This window comes from Mandrillus leucophaeus, unplaced genomic scaffold (assembly GCF_000951045.1).
Source record: "Mandrillus leucophaeus isolate KB7577 unplaced genomic scaffold, Mleu.le_1.0 Scaffold322, whole genome shotgun sequence".
Taxonomy (NCBI): Eukaryota; Metazoa; Chordata; class Mammalia; order Primates; family Cercopithecidae; genus Mandrillus; species Mandrillus leucophaeus.
Window position 1 is genome coordinate 926,656 of NW_012103388.1, and position 17,263 is coordinate 943,918.

General features: G+C 34.0%; 1 protein-coding gene across 6 annotated transcripts in view; it reads left to right on the top strand.

Annotated features, from left to right (window-relative positions):
- SS18 (synovial sarcoma translocation, chromosome 18) overlaps positions 1-17,263 on the top strand; it is a 73,697-nt gene that overhangs the window by 39,180 nt on the left and 17,254 nt on the right. For 3 of the 6 annotated variants that reach the window (XM_011988050.1, XM_011988049.1, XM_011988053.1), the window contains 5 exons: positions 1,882-2,103; positions 11,553-11,720; positions 12,361-12,465; positions 15,112-15,204; positions 15,908-16,030. In XM_011988050.1, the coding sequence (XP_011843440.1) occupies positions 1,882-2,103; positions 11,553-11,720; positions 12,361-12,465; positions 15,112-15,204; positions 15,908-16,030 (711 nt within the window). The remainder of the gene's footprint in view (positions 1-1,881; positions 2,104-11,552; positions 11,721-12,360; positions 12,466-15,111; positions 15,205-15,907; positions 16,031-17,263) is intronic. The other 3 variants (XM_011988052.1, XM_011988054.1, XM_011988055.1) reach the window with 1 other exon arrangement.

Genomic DNA, 17,263 nt, shown 5'->3' on the forward strand with positions numbered 1-17,263 from the left:
TCTCAAAAAAAAAAAAAAAAAATGCATGTATATTTCCTTTTTTTCTTATTCTTTTTTTTAAAAAGTACAAATGATAGCACTCATTAAATAGTATTATGTATCTTTTCTTTCTCAAAGATATATCTTGGAGACCATTATTTTATTACATATGTAAATAGATGCCTTATTCTTTCGGTCTCTGTATCATGTTCTGTTTTACAAGTTTAATTTATTCGAACATTTGGGATGGAAATATAGGCTTCTAGTCTTTTATTATTATGAATTATACTGCCATGAATTTGCCTGTAAAAATATATATGCACATATATATGTATTTTGTGTGTGTGTCAATACACATGCTCACAAAAATTTGTGTATCTATAGCATAAATTTCTGAAACTGAAATTGCTGGGTTAAAGGTATATGTATTTTAAAATTTGACAGTGCCAAATTGCTTTGTGTAAAAATAGTAATATCCATCAGTTCTGCATTTATGAATTTCACATTCATGGATTTAACCAACAGTGGATTGAAAATACTTGGAAAAACAAATTGCGACTGTACTGAACATGTACATACTTTTTTCCTAGTCACTGTTCCCTAAACAATACAGTATAGCAACTATGTACATAGCATTTACATTGTATTATGTAGTACATGTAATGTAGAGATGATTTAAAGTATATGAGAGGATGTCCATAGCCTATGTGGAAATACTGCATCATTTTATGTCAGGGACATGAGCATTTATGGATTTTGAAATCTGTGGGTGGTTCTGGAACCAATCTCCCACAGATACTGAGAGACAACTACTTTATTTGAATTGTTGTTTGTCATCACAAATTTCCTTAAGCTTGATCCCACCCTTGATTCCACAAGCTTGATTCCCCATGAAATATAAGTAAGATTTATATTCCTTCAACAGTGGATGAAAGTGCTGCTTTATTCATAATATAGTTAGATCAAACTTTTGAGTTTTGAGAATCTGAAAGGTGAAAGTTCGATCTCATAGTTTCAATTTGGCTTCTTATTTAAAGTGAGGCAATCCTTTAATGTTGGTGAACCTTTTTGTAGTTTTTGTGTGAACGAGTCGTTCCCTCATTATGTCCTTTGCCCATACTTTTATTGGTGGTGATCTTTTACTTACTTCATATGTTAAGTAATTAATTTGGTCTGTGATATATCTATAAGTAATATTTTCTGATTTACCTTTTTATTATTTTTGAGTTTTTTGTGTCATGCAAATTTTTAAATTTTATATAGTCTAATTTATCAATGTTTTATGGCTCTGAGTTTTCTGGCATACTTAAGAAGGTCCTTCCATTATTATTTTTAAAATTCTCCTTTTTGAAATTCTTTTATGGTTTCTTCTTTTTAAATGTTTTAAGTTTTCTGTTCATCTAGAATTAGTTAGTGGAAGAAAGGAGATAGTGATCCAACTTGTTTTTTCCAGATGGCTCCCCAGTTGTCACAATACCATTTACTGAGTTAGTTTTCTATTGCTCACTAATACTTAATATTACTGTGATTATTTACTCAGCTATGTATTTGGGTCTATTGTTAGATTGTGTTCTAGTCAATCGATCTGTTAGTCTATTCATTTATGTTCACAGTTAATTACTCCAACCTTATGATATGTTTTGCTCTTTTATAAAGAAGCTAGTCCTCCCTTCTTTTTCAGAGTGCTCCTGACTTTTCAAAAGCATCAATTTCTTAATCTGTAAAATGGAAATAACTGCCTCACAGTATTTGCTGTCTTTCCTATAAACCATTTACTTTGCTATCGATTAATTATTGTTTGGTATTACTATAATAATGCAAAAAATATATTCTTTCCAGGTACTTTTGTATGGACCATCTGTTTAACTTTCGTATTTTGCTTCTGATCATTTTTCTTCAAAGGGCCTAACCATATGCCTATGCAGGGACCTGGACCCAATCAACTCAATATGACAAACAGTTCCATGAATATGCCTTCAAGTAGCCATGGATCCATGGGAGGTTACAACCATTCTGTGCCATCGTCACAGAGCATGCCAGTACAGAATCAGATGACAATGAGTCAAGGGCAGCCAATGGGAAACTATGGTCCCAGACCAAATATGAATATACAGCCAAACCAAGGTAACTAAGCTTTATGTCCTTCTTGACTAGAGTGCTCTATTAACCTTTGAAAGTAAAATGATTATTGTCAGGTTCTTAGCTGGTTCATAAAAATATAAGTTTAAAGTGAGTGACAGTCATGCCTATAAAAAGGAAATGTTGAGTTTGAAGCTAGTTTAAATCTCTTTGCTCAATTTAGCTGTTTAAGCTTATTTATTTTTATGTCTTTTGGACAGTTTGTTTGAGGTTCTTTATTGTTGAGAATTATTTTTTGAAGCCAAGCAATGACGAACCAAACATTTGGTTTAGAGCTAGAAAGTTGAGAAAATAAACACCTGCTCTGTAGTTCATTTTACTTATTAAGGATGTATTAATTTATATGAATTTCCCTTGATTTACATGGATATTTTCTGATGGTGTGTTTCAGCATTAAAAGGTAATTCTAAAATAATTTGCCATTAGAATGTTCAGTGGAGGTGCTGCTATACTCGTCTTAAGAGTGGTGTAAGTCCATTAAAGTTTATTACCAATCTCAGAATGAAATTGTACCATGTTTCTCTTTTAAGTATTCTGTGAATAATAACTAAAAGCCAGTAAGTGGCGCTCTGCTCTGGTAATTGTTTGTTAAAATATTTGGCATATTTCCAGCTTAACACGATTTCAGTTACAAAATGTAGTGAAGTTAAGACTGTAAGATAGAATTTAATGTATTTGGAATAAAATTTTCTAGATTTTGATTATAAAATAAACAGCACTAAAATGTGCCCAGATAAAAGAAGTTAATGTTAATCTGTTGATAATTCCTTATGATAAAATATAATTTTTTTTTTTTTTTTTTGAGACGGAGTCTCGCTCTGTCGCCCAGGCTGAGGTGCAGTGGCCAGATCTCAGCTCACTGCAAGCTCCGCCTCCCGGGTTTACGCCATTCTCCTGCCTCAGCCTCCCCAGTAACTGGGACTGCAGGCGCCCACCACCACGCCCAGCTAGTTTTTTGTATTTTTTAAGTAGAGACAGAGTTTCACCGTGTTAGCCAGGATGGTCTCAATCTCCTGACCTTGTGATCTGCCTGCCTCTGCCTCCCAAAGTGCTGGGATTATAGGCATGAACCACCGCTTCTGGCTGGAATTTAACTTTTTAAAATAGTTTTAGTGATAGGATTCTGAAATGGTAATATTCATGAAAAAACGTAATTCTTTCCCAGTTATATCAGAACTTTGACCCAGCATTTGCTAAGTTATGGTATTAATAGATTTACTAATTACTAGTAAAATACTTTAGAAGGTTCAGCATGGTTATTAGACTATTAAAAGGCCTGAGAAGATTTTTAGTAAAGAAACTGATTTGATTTCAGTTAACATGAGTATATTACTATGGAGCTTTTCTTCTTTTCTTTTTTGGCATATTGTTTATCAAAAGTAACAGCTAATATTCAATGAGTACCTGTTAGTGCCATACACTAACAGAAACGAAACTATCAAAATGCTTTGCATGTCTTCTATAATTCTCACATCCTTGAGGTAGTAGGTAAGGTACTATTACTGTCATTCTGTGCATGAGGAAGCAGACATCCTATGGAAAAACAGGCAGGCCTTGCTGTATGCGATTCTGATACACATTGAATATCAGTTACCACAGTTAAGTTAAATAACACCTTTTCCCCCAACACCACCATTTGAATTTCAGTTACTATGGTACATTAACTAAGAGTAATTGTATAAAGTACGAATTCTTAGCTGCTGTCTCTTCAGTCTGCAAATCACTACATAAATAACAGATGCCTGTCATGATAAGTGATGGATGTTACTTTTAGATTTTGTCAGTGATTGGTCACTGTGCATCTGTCAGTTAGTTTATGCACATACAGCAAAGCTTGTTGTGTTGCTTCCTTGGCTCCCAGCAGTAAACCTATATAAGATTTTACAAACCTGGATAATTGAAAGAGGGACTTGGCCAACATAGATAAAAGTGCAACAAAGAAATGAAAAATGATAATGCTGGAAATGAAATCCAAATTCAATGTAAATGGAGTTATTGAAGAAATTGCTGACTGTGGGAATGTTGACGTAACTGCCATTTGAAAGAATCTGGGTATGCACTGCAGGTGCTTAATGAAGGAGAACTCATTGATACAAATGAGAGAAGTAGTTGTGATGAAAAGGATGAAGATGTCCCAGAGGAAGCAAGACTGGCAAAATATTTCACATTAAAGAAATTCTTGGAAATATTTCACAACTTTGAAAGTGTAAAGGATAAAATGTTGGATGCCAGTCCAAACTTAGAAAGGAGTATGACAATTTGCTAAGCTGTGGAAGAGAGACTTACTCTAAATTGTCATATATACCATTAGGAGAAGGGAACTACTTTTCAAATTATTCTTGATAGGATTTTTACAAAGAAGTGAAACACTTTAATTCTCAGTGTTTCTTTCTTTTTTTTTTTGAGATGGAGTCTTCCTCTGTCACCCAGGCTGGAGTGCAGTGGTGCAATCTTGGCTCATTGCAACCTCCACTTCCCAGGTTCAAGTGTTTCAATTCTCCTGCCTCAGCTTCCCGAGTAGCTGAGATTACAGGCACACGCTACTATGTCCAGCACGTTTTTGTATTTTTAGTAGAGATGGGGTTTCACTATGTTGGCCAGGCTGGTCTTGAACTCCTGCTCAAGTGATCCACCCACCTTGGCCTCCCGAAGTACAGGATTACAGGTGTGAGCCACTGCACCTGGCCAATTCTCAGTGTTTCTAATGTTTAAAATTACAGTGAATTAAATTTTTTCTCATTTTCCTATGTATTTTTAACTGACAGGAATAGAGTTTTCAATGTTTTGACTAAATTTTTAAAGGCCATGGAATAATTATGATTTTTTTCCTACTGATTATTAAGATCATTTTGCATGATTTCAGCTTGCATGGTCATTGATATGGTCTGATAACTACTCTGTAAAGTGAAGACTATAAAGTTTTATAGACACTTTGGGAAATGCTAGTAAGTTCCTAACAATATAAATGTTATAAGGTTAAAAGCTCTCCGTTTATCTTAAGGATTCAGATACAAATATGTCAGATAATGTTATGTGTTATGAAGAGAAATGTGCAAAGTAAAGGGAAAAAGAAAAATAAGGATGTATGCCATTTTAGGGTGGTGAGCAGATACCTCGAAAGAGAGTGTGGCACAGGCAGATGGAACAGCAAGTATGCGCTGGAGCATACTTGGTGTGTTTGAGGTATAGCAAGGAGACCTGTCGAACTGGAGCTGAGTGAGTGAAGGTGGAAAGTCGTAAGAAATAAGGTCCAACAGACAGTTGAAGGCTAGGCCTTGAAAGTCTTTTAGTCTATAAGGATTTTAGAGTTTATTCTGTGGAAGGAGATACACTGCTGGAAAGTTTTGAGCTCTGGAATAGCATGATCTGAATATATGGTTTTGAAAAAATGCCTTTGGCAGCTGTATGGAAAATGGGCTGTAATTGGGCAAGGGTGAAATAGGGAGACCTGTTAAAAGGCTCTTGTTGTATTTAAGTAAGAGATGATGGTGGCTTTAAATAGTATGATAGCTATGGAGGTAATCAGAAGTAGTCAGTTTTGGGATATTTACCGTGTATTTTGAAGGTAGGGTGGATTTGCTGATAGATCAAATGTGGAGAACAAATGCAAAGTTTGTGTTGTCCTCTCCTTGAACAGTCAGTATATGTTGTGCTCTTCTCACAGATGTGTGATAATACACACAGGGTATATTGCTGACCAGGGGAGTTTACCTTAGCCTCAGTGTTCAGAATTTTTATTGGGGCTGTATTATGTAGATTTGATAAATCGCTTGTCCATGTGGTTGATCTCAGTCTCCAATCTCGATCCTTTACCCCCTGCATGACCTAAAACCACCATCCAGGATGAGAGGAGCTACAGGAAATCCCAATTAAGTAAATTTACTAAATTTTTCTGATATTTTTTCTGATTTTAGTAATCAATAAATTTTTCCGATTATTAAAATAACTAATGTTAAATTTGAAAAATCTTCACCAGGTGTGGTGGCTCATGCTTCTAATCCCAGCATTTTGGGATGCTGAGGTGGGCGGATCACCTGAGGTCGGGAGTTTGAGACCAACCTGGCCAACATAGTGAAACCCCGTCTCTACTAAAAATACAAAAATTAGCTGGACGTGGTAGTGTGTGCCTGTAGTCTCAGCTTCTTGGGAGGCTGAGACAGGAGAATTGCTTAACCTGGGAGGTGGAGGTTGCAGTGAGCCGAGATTGTACCACTGCACTCCAGACAGAGCAAGACTCCGTCTCAAAAAAAAAAAAAAAAATTTAAAAAATATGAAAAGCATACAACATAAAATAAAAAACACCTCTTCACTATATTTTAAATTATTAGGCAAATTCACTTAAGTATAGTAGTCTGTATACTTAAAATCCTTTAAGCAGTACTACTTATAATTACATAATTTTTTTAAAAATGTGTTTAATTATTTTTCTTTGGACTCTTGAGTTCTATGAATTGAAGAACTGTATCTTGTTGTCTTCATTGCTTTATCCTGTTTGTTGACTGATCAGCTGGACAGGTATCTTCTTGCTATAACAGTGTCCCCTGAGGGACAAAATTGCCCACAGTTGAGAATAACCAGCTTGAAGAAATGGTTAGCGTGAATAACTGTGTGTAAACATGGTCTGTGTCACTAAAGAAACAAATGGCAATAACAAAATTGTTATTGATACTATTTTTTATACCTTTTAAAACTTTTATGAAATTTTTTTCTAAAGTTTTAATGTTACGAAAGATTTTGTATCTCTTAATGGAGCTGTTCTCTTTACTAGCTAGAATCATGGTTCCATTTTTTCATTGGGTGCTGGGAAACTCAGCTAAATTTGTGCTTGGCTGCAGTGACCTTACTGAGCTGGGATAGTCATCCTACATTTTCTTTCTTGCTCTTGTTCTTTTATCCTTGATATGTCTAAACATCCTATTAACTACTAAAAATTCTTGATGTGGACAGGTGTATAATTTAGGTAAGTAAAGAATCCTGTTCTTTTTAAGCAGCTATTTAAGCAGATAGTAAGTTAGCTAATTGAGTTTGTTGGAATACAGGGATTCTTGCAAATAAATTATTAGAAATAACTCCAAATAAGAGCTGTAATTGGATTAGTTTGAGATTAAATGGTTAAGGAACAAGTAGTAAAATGTGAGCAGTAAATGATGAAATGTGAATGTGAAAATAGGCCTGAGGAGGGTATTATCTATGGAGTTTCATGGTCTTAAGCTTACAAAAGGTAGGTGGGGTGAAGAAATTTCTTGTATTTTAAGATTTTTATATTACAGTGATAGAGATGTGTTCTACAGAACTGTTTTCACAGGAGATAGTGGCATGGGAAAAGTGTGATTTCAATTTAGAGAGGAAGTACACATGGTGATTAAGAGCATGTGCTTTGGACCCTTTAGTAGCTATGCAATTAATTTAGAGCCTTTCTTAGCAGTACAGCTTTGGGTAAGATCCTTAATGTTTGTGAGCCTTAAATGTTGTTGTCTGTGAAGAAGTTGATAATAATACTACCCGTTTCCTAGGGCTTTGGGGAAGATAAATAATACAGGTAAAGCTGTTAGCTTAGTGCCTGGCTCATAATGTGTTCATTAAATGTTAGCTGTCATTTTAAATAATATTATTTAAAATAATTCATAGATTAATGGTACAGTTTTTCTAAAATTTTAGTGTATTGATTTGCATCTGAAGATGTGAAATACATGTGTATATGTATCAATGTTCTATATATGTAGAATATTTGTAAAATTACATCATTCAGAATTCTTGACAGATTAAAACAATGTTTTCTTTGTAGTTAAGTATTTAAAAGTTATTTTTTTCAGTCTAGCTAATTGTGTGTCACTATAGACAGTGACAGTGCTCATCACATCTCTATATCACCATGGCTTCTAGCCTGGGGTGTTGAACCTAATAGGTACTCAATAAATTTGATCCTTGACTTACTCTTCAAAAAAAATTTTTTTTTTCTTTTTGACCACTGACTTAAGATAAAATTAAGTATTAACCATCTCATTGGAGCAAAGAATTCCAATAATATAAAATATGGTAATTTGGGAGGATTTTACATGTGTTTAAAATAAAGGGTGTTGTTTTCATAGAATGTCTATTAGAATATAAAACTCAAAATGGGAAGAAATAATGTGCTGATGGTAAGTATTTGTTATATGCCCTTGCAAAACACTTGCAAAAATATATTCTAGGTAATTAAGATATCAGTAGGGTCTTTGCATATGTATTGTCATGCTTTGTAGTATGTCTTAACATCAAAATGGTTTATGTAAAAGATGAAGAATAACCTTTAAGTCTGTAGTAATGTATGATACCATTGTTTGCAGAAAATAGTTATAAAAGACGCATTTTATAATGCTATTTCACTCTGCAGTACAAATTTTTAGAACACATTTTGGGATAACCTTTTGAGTTTACTTCTCTTAGTTTCATTAGTATCTCAAGAGATAATATACATTGCCAGTGTAGCATAATTTAATTATCCTAAGAAGGAAAATAATATACTTCCTAAACAATCAGAATTGATGTCATAAAGTCATAATTTTTTTTGTTTAATGGATAAATAAGGCTTCAAGGAAAATTATGAAATGTACTGTGGTTTGGTAGTGTTAGCTGACTCCATTCTCTCTGTGGTTTTAGGTTTGATCCTGAAATGTTCAGGATCAGAGGATGTTGGGATCCTCTGAGGAAGAGAAGTGACAGTAAAAGAAGGGTAGTAATTGAGCTCTTTGGGATTGGAATTGCTGCCAGTCCCAAACGATAAAGCACAAGTGGCATGGTCTTTTCTATCTAGGGCTTAAGCTACAATTACTTTGCTTTCCTTTAGAGCAAGGTTTAGTGTTTTGTTATGTATCTTTTTGGATTTTTTTTTCTTTTGGCTACTGTGGTTTTGCTTACTTTTTAATTTTGGTTCTAATATTACAGGTTTTAGTTATATAGTTACCTTCTGTTAAGACAGGAGGTCTTTAGAAAGTGTTGGAGAAGAAATGGCAAAACCTTCATTTACTGAAAATGAATTACATAAATGTCCGATCAGGTTACCTATTAAATTATGAATGTTAGTGTTTAACAGTTTAGTATGTACAACATATATTTGAAAGTTATAACTGCTATTAAACTAGTTAGTGTTTTGAAACTTTTTTGTTGCAGATTATTTGCTTTGGAACTACTGAATTTGTTTTGTGTTGTGTTTTGTTTTGTTTTTGAGGCAGAGTTTCACTCTTGTTGCCCAGGCTGGAGTGCAATGACATGATCTCAGCTCACTGCAACCTCTGCCTCTCGGGTTCAAGCGATTCTCCTGCCTCAACCTCCCGAGTAGCTGGGATTACAGGTGTGCACCACCATGCCCAGCTAATTTTTATACTTTCAGTAGAGTCGGGGTTTCACCATATTGGCCAGGCTGGTCTCGAACTCCTGACCTCAGGTGATCCACCCATCTTAGCCTGCCAAGGTGCTGGGATTACAGATGTGAGACACTACGCCTGGCTTACAAATTTGTTATAGCTTATTTTTTAACAGAGGCAGTGAAAAATAGAATAAACATGTGCTTTGAAATCAAATTTGAGGTTTGTCTTATTCTCAGTTTATATCTGTTAGCTGTGTAATCTTGATTTTTAGATTCCTTGGCTAAAAAAATTGAGAATTAGGGTCCTTACGTGTGGTAGTTGTTAGGAGTTTATAGGAAATGACTGTGAAAGCATGTAACTGGCAGTGTTGTAGGGTACATTCAGTATTAAGTTCTCTTCGCCTCTACTCTCACCCAGCCACTTTGTCTCTACTAAGAGTGTATTTGCTTATTGAAAGAAAGGTCCCAGAGTTTTTGAGAGGCTTATATTCACATTTATGATAATAAAATTGAAAAGAAGGAAAAAAGAAACAGAAGCATGGAAGGCAAATAGGAGAAAAACAGCTCTGAAACGGTTCTTCTGATTGGAAATGTGAAGTCTTTCTGTTTATATCATTGCTGCTGTTGTAAGTCAGTAATGTATTTCAAGAGGTGGGCTTGTTTTGTTTTTAATTGTTTAAGTAATTAAATAGTGAACTTTGGCTCATTTGGGCAGTTTCATCTGTGAAACCTTTCCAGGCTCTCTAGTACTTTGCCTTTTGTACTTAAATTTTCTCCAAGTCACTCAAGGGGGAGGAGGAATATGTAGCTATATAAGCAGCAAGTTGGGAAAGGACTCATCCGTACTTCTGAGATAGTAATGGTTATAATGGCAAAATGATGAGTTCACCATACCATAACTTGGCCCAGTAAACCTCTCAGGAGCTGCTTAACATTATTAGATGGCAATGTGGGACTTTATGGCCATTGTTGATTGTTTCCTGTGATATGTTTTTACTGTTGCCAGTGTGATACTATAGCAGTGGTAGTTTGGCTACCCCAGTATTGCTCACTTTGGAAACTCTGTAGTTCAGATTTCTTAGCCTACAGCTTGTTGCATGTCTCTGCTGTGTGTTTTTTGAGGTGTGAGAGTCTTTATGTAATGTATGTGTGTTTTAACATATTAAGCACTATAGCCTTTTGATTTCAAGGAGGTCTTTTTAGGTTGTAAATCTTGTAGTTGGGAAAGGGAAAGAAGACTTTTTAAGATTTTGTCCTAAATTAAAACTTATGAAATTCTAGTGTTTGTATAGTTTCCCTGTCTACTATTATATAGTGAGTATTGAAAAAGAACAAAGTAAAAATCTAGAGATTTGGTTTCTTTCCCTTTGTTTAACCACTGATTTGCTGTGTGATTTTGTAAAGTTTACTTTTGGTGTATTTCCCAGTGTAGCATGAGGATGATATCTTCTCAAGAAAGATGGTATAGATAAATATTAGATAGTGTGTAATGGAAAATACATTCAAGATGTTCATATATTATATCATTTTGTTTTAAAAAATGACTAAGAATCATCTTCTAGTGGATTTTTGTTTGTTTGTTTTGAAATGGAGTCTCGCTCTGTTGCCCAGGCTGGAGTGCAGTGGTGCGATCTTGGCTCACTGCAAGCTCTGCCTCCCGGGTTCACGCCATTCTCCTGCTTCAGCCTCCCAAGTAGCTGGGACTACAGGCGCCTGCCACTGCGCATGGCTAATTTTTTGTATTTTTAGTAGAGACTGGGTTTCACCGCGTTAGCCAGGATGGTCTCGATCTCCTGACCTCGTGATCCGCCCTCCTCGGCCTCCCAAAGTGCTGGGATTACAGGCGTGAGCCACCGTGCCTGGCCGGATTTCAAGTTAACCACCATGGACTGGTTATTTTCTTTTGTTTGCAGATTATTTTAGGCATGTGAGTTTTAATTCAAAGACTTACTTTTATTATTTGAAATCAGTTTTTACTGCATTTCATTATATATTTTGGGGACTATATGATAAAAGATTATCTTATTTCTCTTGAGATGTTAAAGTTATATACAAAAAATTATGTATATAATGTTGTGTCTTGTTTCAGGTCCAATGATGCATCAGCAGCCTCCTTCTCAGCAATACAATATGCCACAGGGAGGCGGACAGCATTACCAAGGACAGCAGCCACCCATGGGAATGATGGGTCAAGTTAACCAAGGCAATCATATGATGGGTCAGAGACAGATTCCTCCCTATAGACCTCCTCAACAGGGTGAGATTCCATGTGGAAAATTTGCTACCTCATGTAATTGAAAGGCTGTACCTTTTAATGACCTTTTAATCTAGACAAAGTCAGGACTTTTTGTTTCTTTTTTCTTCTTTGTTTTGTTTTTTTAACAAATGATAGGGTTCTACTAGGTACAAAGCTGTCACAAAGTAGATAAGAACTTCTTGATACACAGCTTTTATCTATTATTTTCTGGAAGAAGTTATGTCATAAAATTATATATCGAAAGCTCACTAATTTACAACAGAAAATACTGTTTTGTTTTTGAAAAATTATTAAATAAAGGATCAGGAATAAACCCAATTTTACTTCACAGCAAAGGAAATACATTTGCTACCAGTTAGAACCTATTTTTAAGAAGTTAGCGTTTGTTTTTCTGAGTTAGTGTTTTTTGATATTGCATGTATGGTCTTAACATTGATTTTAGTAAATGTGGTATGTGGATCTGCTGTGTGTGTATCTGTATGCGTATGTATATGAATAGCTAAAGGTATCTGAAATGCAGGTATCAGGAGACAGGAATCTATAGTTGAGAAATAATCTTTCATAATATCAAATTAGAAAGAAAGCCTTTGATGACATAGAGAATACATTATTTATTTCTTGACTGGTTGTCATTTTTCAGGCCCACCACAGCAGTACTCAGGCCAGGAAGACTATTACGGGGACCAATACAGTCATGGTGGACAAGGTCCTCCAGAAGGCATGAACCAGCAGTATTACCCTGATGGTAATCTCTCCTGATGTTAACTTTCCCACTTTCTATCTCTGCCTAGTATTCATGTAGAGAGTTATATAAAAACATTTTAATGAGGATGAAGAAGCTAACAATTTGTTTCTTCTAAATTTAGAAACACTTCAGTACTCTAAAGTACCAATGATAGCATTAGTTTATAATCTAATTCAAAGTGTATTTTGTGTAGCTGTTCCATTAGTACCATCAGGAATCACAGTCTGTCATTGGAATCCTTATATAAAAGAGGATCCTTTTGTAATATATTTAGGGTTGTTTGATTTCAGCAAAAGCTTGTGTTTTTTGATTTACTCTTTTTTTAATAAGAGCTTCATTAAGATATAATTCACATAACATAAAGTTCACCCTTAGTTGACTTGTATTCATTGTACAAATACATAGAGAATATAGTTCTTGAGTTATTTTTCCAAATCTCATCATTTTAATTAATGTTTCATACTTCTCAACAAACTAAGGTTTACATTAGTGCTTGCCTTTGAGAAAAATTTGGGAGACCAAATTATATCCATAATATAGCTGTGTAGAGATTGAGTAGAATGGGACAGGCATTTGGAAATAAGGTTTTTAGTTAGGGTTTTTTGTTTTTTGTTTTTTGTAGAAGGTGGCTTGTGAAAAATTGGTTAGTAAGATGCACAGTACTTTAGGAAAATTTGAATAGCAATAATCCAAGCATACAAGTAGGTTTTCACAGTATAGTTTCATCCATTTTTCTGTATGCTTGAAAATTTTGTAATACAATGTAGAAGAAAAAAGTAATTCAAAAATACATTACAAAGTGATGTGGGTTGTTAGGATTTGCCAAAAGCCTTGTTCACATATATGATCCTTTGATGTAAATATAAATTACTGAACAGAGAAACTAAGAAACTTAAAGCTAAAGTACTAGCAGACATTGACTAGCAGCCCATGTAAGCTAGCAAGAAGATATAATTTAGGATATTTGAAAAAACATCTTGCCTGTCATTTTTTATTAATACATAAAGCATAAAGGTACATTTGTACTTAAGGACGTTGGTTTTTGTTTTGTTTTGTTTTTCTTTTCATATGTAAACATGGTATTAAGATTTTTTTTTAAATTAAAAACTTTAGTAAGGTTGTAAGCTATACATATTTTAAAGAGGTGAAATCTTTGTTAAATTATATGTATTGAGAAGTTGGCCGAAAATAAATGATTGTTTCTATGTTTTTAAATTTTAATTACATTTTAAAGAGTTAAACTTGACATTGTTATTTTGATCCTGGCTGTCTCTTGAAATGTGAAATTTGTTTTGTTATAGTATAACCTTTCTGTTCAAAATATATTGGTTTGTTATTTTGTGAATATCAAAACGTTAAGGTTACTTTCTTTCATTTTATTAGTGGATTTTAATTTGAAGGGTATCATTTTTGCATAGGTGTGTATTACTTTATATCTGACATTTACATAGAGTATTCTATTTATATCGACAATTAATATTTGTAGACAACATTGGCTCTTTTCTCTCATGTCCGGATATTTATGTTAGTAAATATATAGATTAGGAATTGGCAAACTTTTTCTGTAAAGGGCCAGCTAATAAATACTTTAGTCTTTGTGGGCCATATGGTCTTGGTCTCAACTACTGAACTCTTATTGTAGCATGAAAGCAGCTGTGGACAATACTGAAATGAATGGGCATGACTGTATTCCAGTAAAATTTTATTTACAAAAACATGCCACTGGCCATATTAAGACTGTAGGCCATAGTTTGCCAACCCTTCATGTAGCTATTTATGAGGTGGCTTGGGAACATTAGAATACTAGAGCACTGAATAACGTTTATTTGTAATTTTTATTCCTGTGTCCTTAATTAGGCATTTTTGTAAAATTGAGTTTAGATTTTAGATAACTAAAAGGTTATTTCCTACATTTTCTTAGTGAAACTTAAAAAGAGAGTGAGACTATTATTTTTCACTAGAGTCCAATTATCTCGAAGGTAAAATTTATTGTGCTTTAAAACTGAAGATATACTCTCAACACAATATTAATTTTATGAAGATGTATGTTTATGATACTTGAAATATTTTCTAAAGATTTCCAAAATGGCAGCATTAAGATATATAATTTTGCATCTGAAGATACTTTGAGATACTTAAGTTTATGCAAGTAAATGTTAGAACGTGAAAATTTTTCAGTTTCTTTCAGGGGAGAAACTTATGGAGCTCTTTTATATTTTGCATTGTTTTTAGCATATGCTGTGGAATTGGAGACCAGCAGAACAGGTGTTTGACAAAATATGATAATTACTTCCTTTGTTCATTCTAATTTAATTTAGGTTATTTACATGTGAAAGACCTAGATACTTTTATTCTCTTTTTTTAAAATGGGAGATAGTTTTTTTTTCCCTCAATGAGGATTATCAGATTTAAGACAATAAGTGTAATGTTTCTAAAACTACTGCTTTTTGCTTTTAAAAAAATTGCACGTTATCTCAATATGAAAACAATCACATTGGTAAATCTTTGGCTAATGCAATTGAAATTATTTTTTATGTTCCATTTCTTTTCCTTTTTTTTCAATTTTATCTGAAAGTTTAAATATTTTTAGGGTTTTCACTCAGTGGCCATTAACGTTTCTTCCTGTCTCTTGTCGAATTGATGTAGGTCATAATGATTACGGTTATCAGCAACCGTCGTATCCTGAACAAGGCTACGATAGGCCTTATGAGGATTCCTCACAACATTACTACGAAGGAGGTATCTATATACCTTCACACACATACACATATATATCCCCTTCTACAGGAATGAAAATTCTTGCATAAGACAACTTCTACCCATGCAAAGCTCTTGTAGAATACTAGTTGCTGGCTGTCTTGAAAGGTGCAGGGAGCCCAAAACAATCAAAATAATTTCCTTACAAATATTTAAAATGTATAACCATGACTTGCCATTTCTAACATTAATAAAAAGACTAAAACATTAAAAATAATTTTTTCCTCAGTGGAAATTTTCTATTTGAACATAAATCCATCCAACTTTTTTTTCTCGTGTGTGTTTACATATGTATAATTTTACATATAAGTATAGTGCCTTTAGGAAACAGCTTGCTGATCTCGTGTAGCTAGTGTGTGCTCTTGTAGCTGTCTTTAATTTTGTCTTTTTTATTTTATTTAGCATAGTCATGATCTTATGACTGTGATGTTCCAGTAAATGTAATGCTCGTATGGCAGAGACGCTGAAAATGCTGCAGTTCAACCTTGCAAAATTGGCTTTAACTGCAGTTTGTTTGGCCGAAATCCTTCTGTTTGGTTTGAGTTTTTTCTTTGTTTTGTTAACTTCTAAAAATCAATATGGCATTTCATTTTGTTCTTGTGTTGTTGGCTATGCATCTTAGAGGGAAAAAAGTTACTTAAGCAGACTTCTCAGTTTTTTTTCCTCTTCTCCAATTATCCTGTAGGAAATTCACAGTATGGCCAACAGCAAGATGCATACCAGGGACCACCTCCACAACAGGGATATCCACCCCAGCAGCAGCAGTACCCAGGGCAGCAAGGTTACCCAGGACAGCAGCAGGGCTACGGTAAAGCTTTGTACAGTTTATTTTTATCACGAAAACAATGTGGTGCTGATTGTTTTAAAATATGGAAGTGGATGTTTAATACTTATTTTTCCAAGAATTATCACTTGAAAATTCAGTTTTAGCCTAGTCTACTATTAAAATGTTGGTTTAAAATGTTGCTCTTAGATAAGCTAGTAATCCATTTAAAAAGAACTACAAATTGGAGATGGTTCATTGACCAAAGGTAAGGTGTGGAGTCATTTAAAAGACATGAAAAATGAATTATCAGACCTATTTGTCATGCCTAGCCTTGTGTGTGCTTGGAAAACTGATGATTGGATAATTATTGACCATATGTATATAATCTGCCTAGCAAATTTATTTTTAAAAACTAATGGCCAATACAGTTTTTTTTAAGATATACTGATTTTTTTTTTTTTGAGTAAAAATGAGATCTATTCAGAATGCATAATGAAAATGTTTTTGACATTCCCTAGTTAAATAGCAATATACATATCCATCGGGATGAATTATTGCAGCTATGTATCATACAGAATTTGTGGGAAGTGTAGCAATATTTTCCTATTATATACTCACTTACAATACCTACTACCTGGGTATCTGACTAACTTACTAGATAGGGAGTGGGGAATGATGAGGGCCTAATATTTCAGTCTTAACTCTCAGGCTACTATAACCATTTTAGATATAACTCTTTTTAAAGGAAAGTAGCTGCTTACGAATACTGAATCCACCTCTTCCTAACCAGGGTCTCTTTTTCACGTAGGTAATACCTTATTATTTTTAGTCATTGATTTAAGCTCTGCCATTGCTATGGACATCTCTGTCTACCTGTGATAGCAAATCTGAGAACTAAGGTCAGACTGAAATTCTCTTGCCCCCTCAGCGTATATGTTGAAACTCAGTTAGATATTGGGAGTCAGGTATTTTCCTAAAAATGTTAAATTCTGATTTCCAAATTCTAGATGTGACTTTAGAAATATTCCATGGGTTTTTTTCTTTCGTAAAGGAACTTTCTTGCCCTTCTCAAACGGTCTTTTCATTTTGTGACTACTTAGTGTTTATACTTTGAATAAATACAGTATTCTGGTTTTATTGTATTTGCATGAAAACAGATGTAATACAGCTAAATCAGGTCAATTCGTTGACTTAAGAGAAATATCTTCCAAATATCTTCAATGGTAAGAGAGGGTGAAAGAAAGCTTAATTTTTGTTAAAGTGTATTATAGTTAA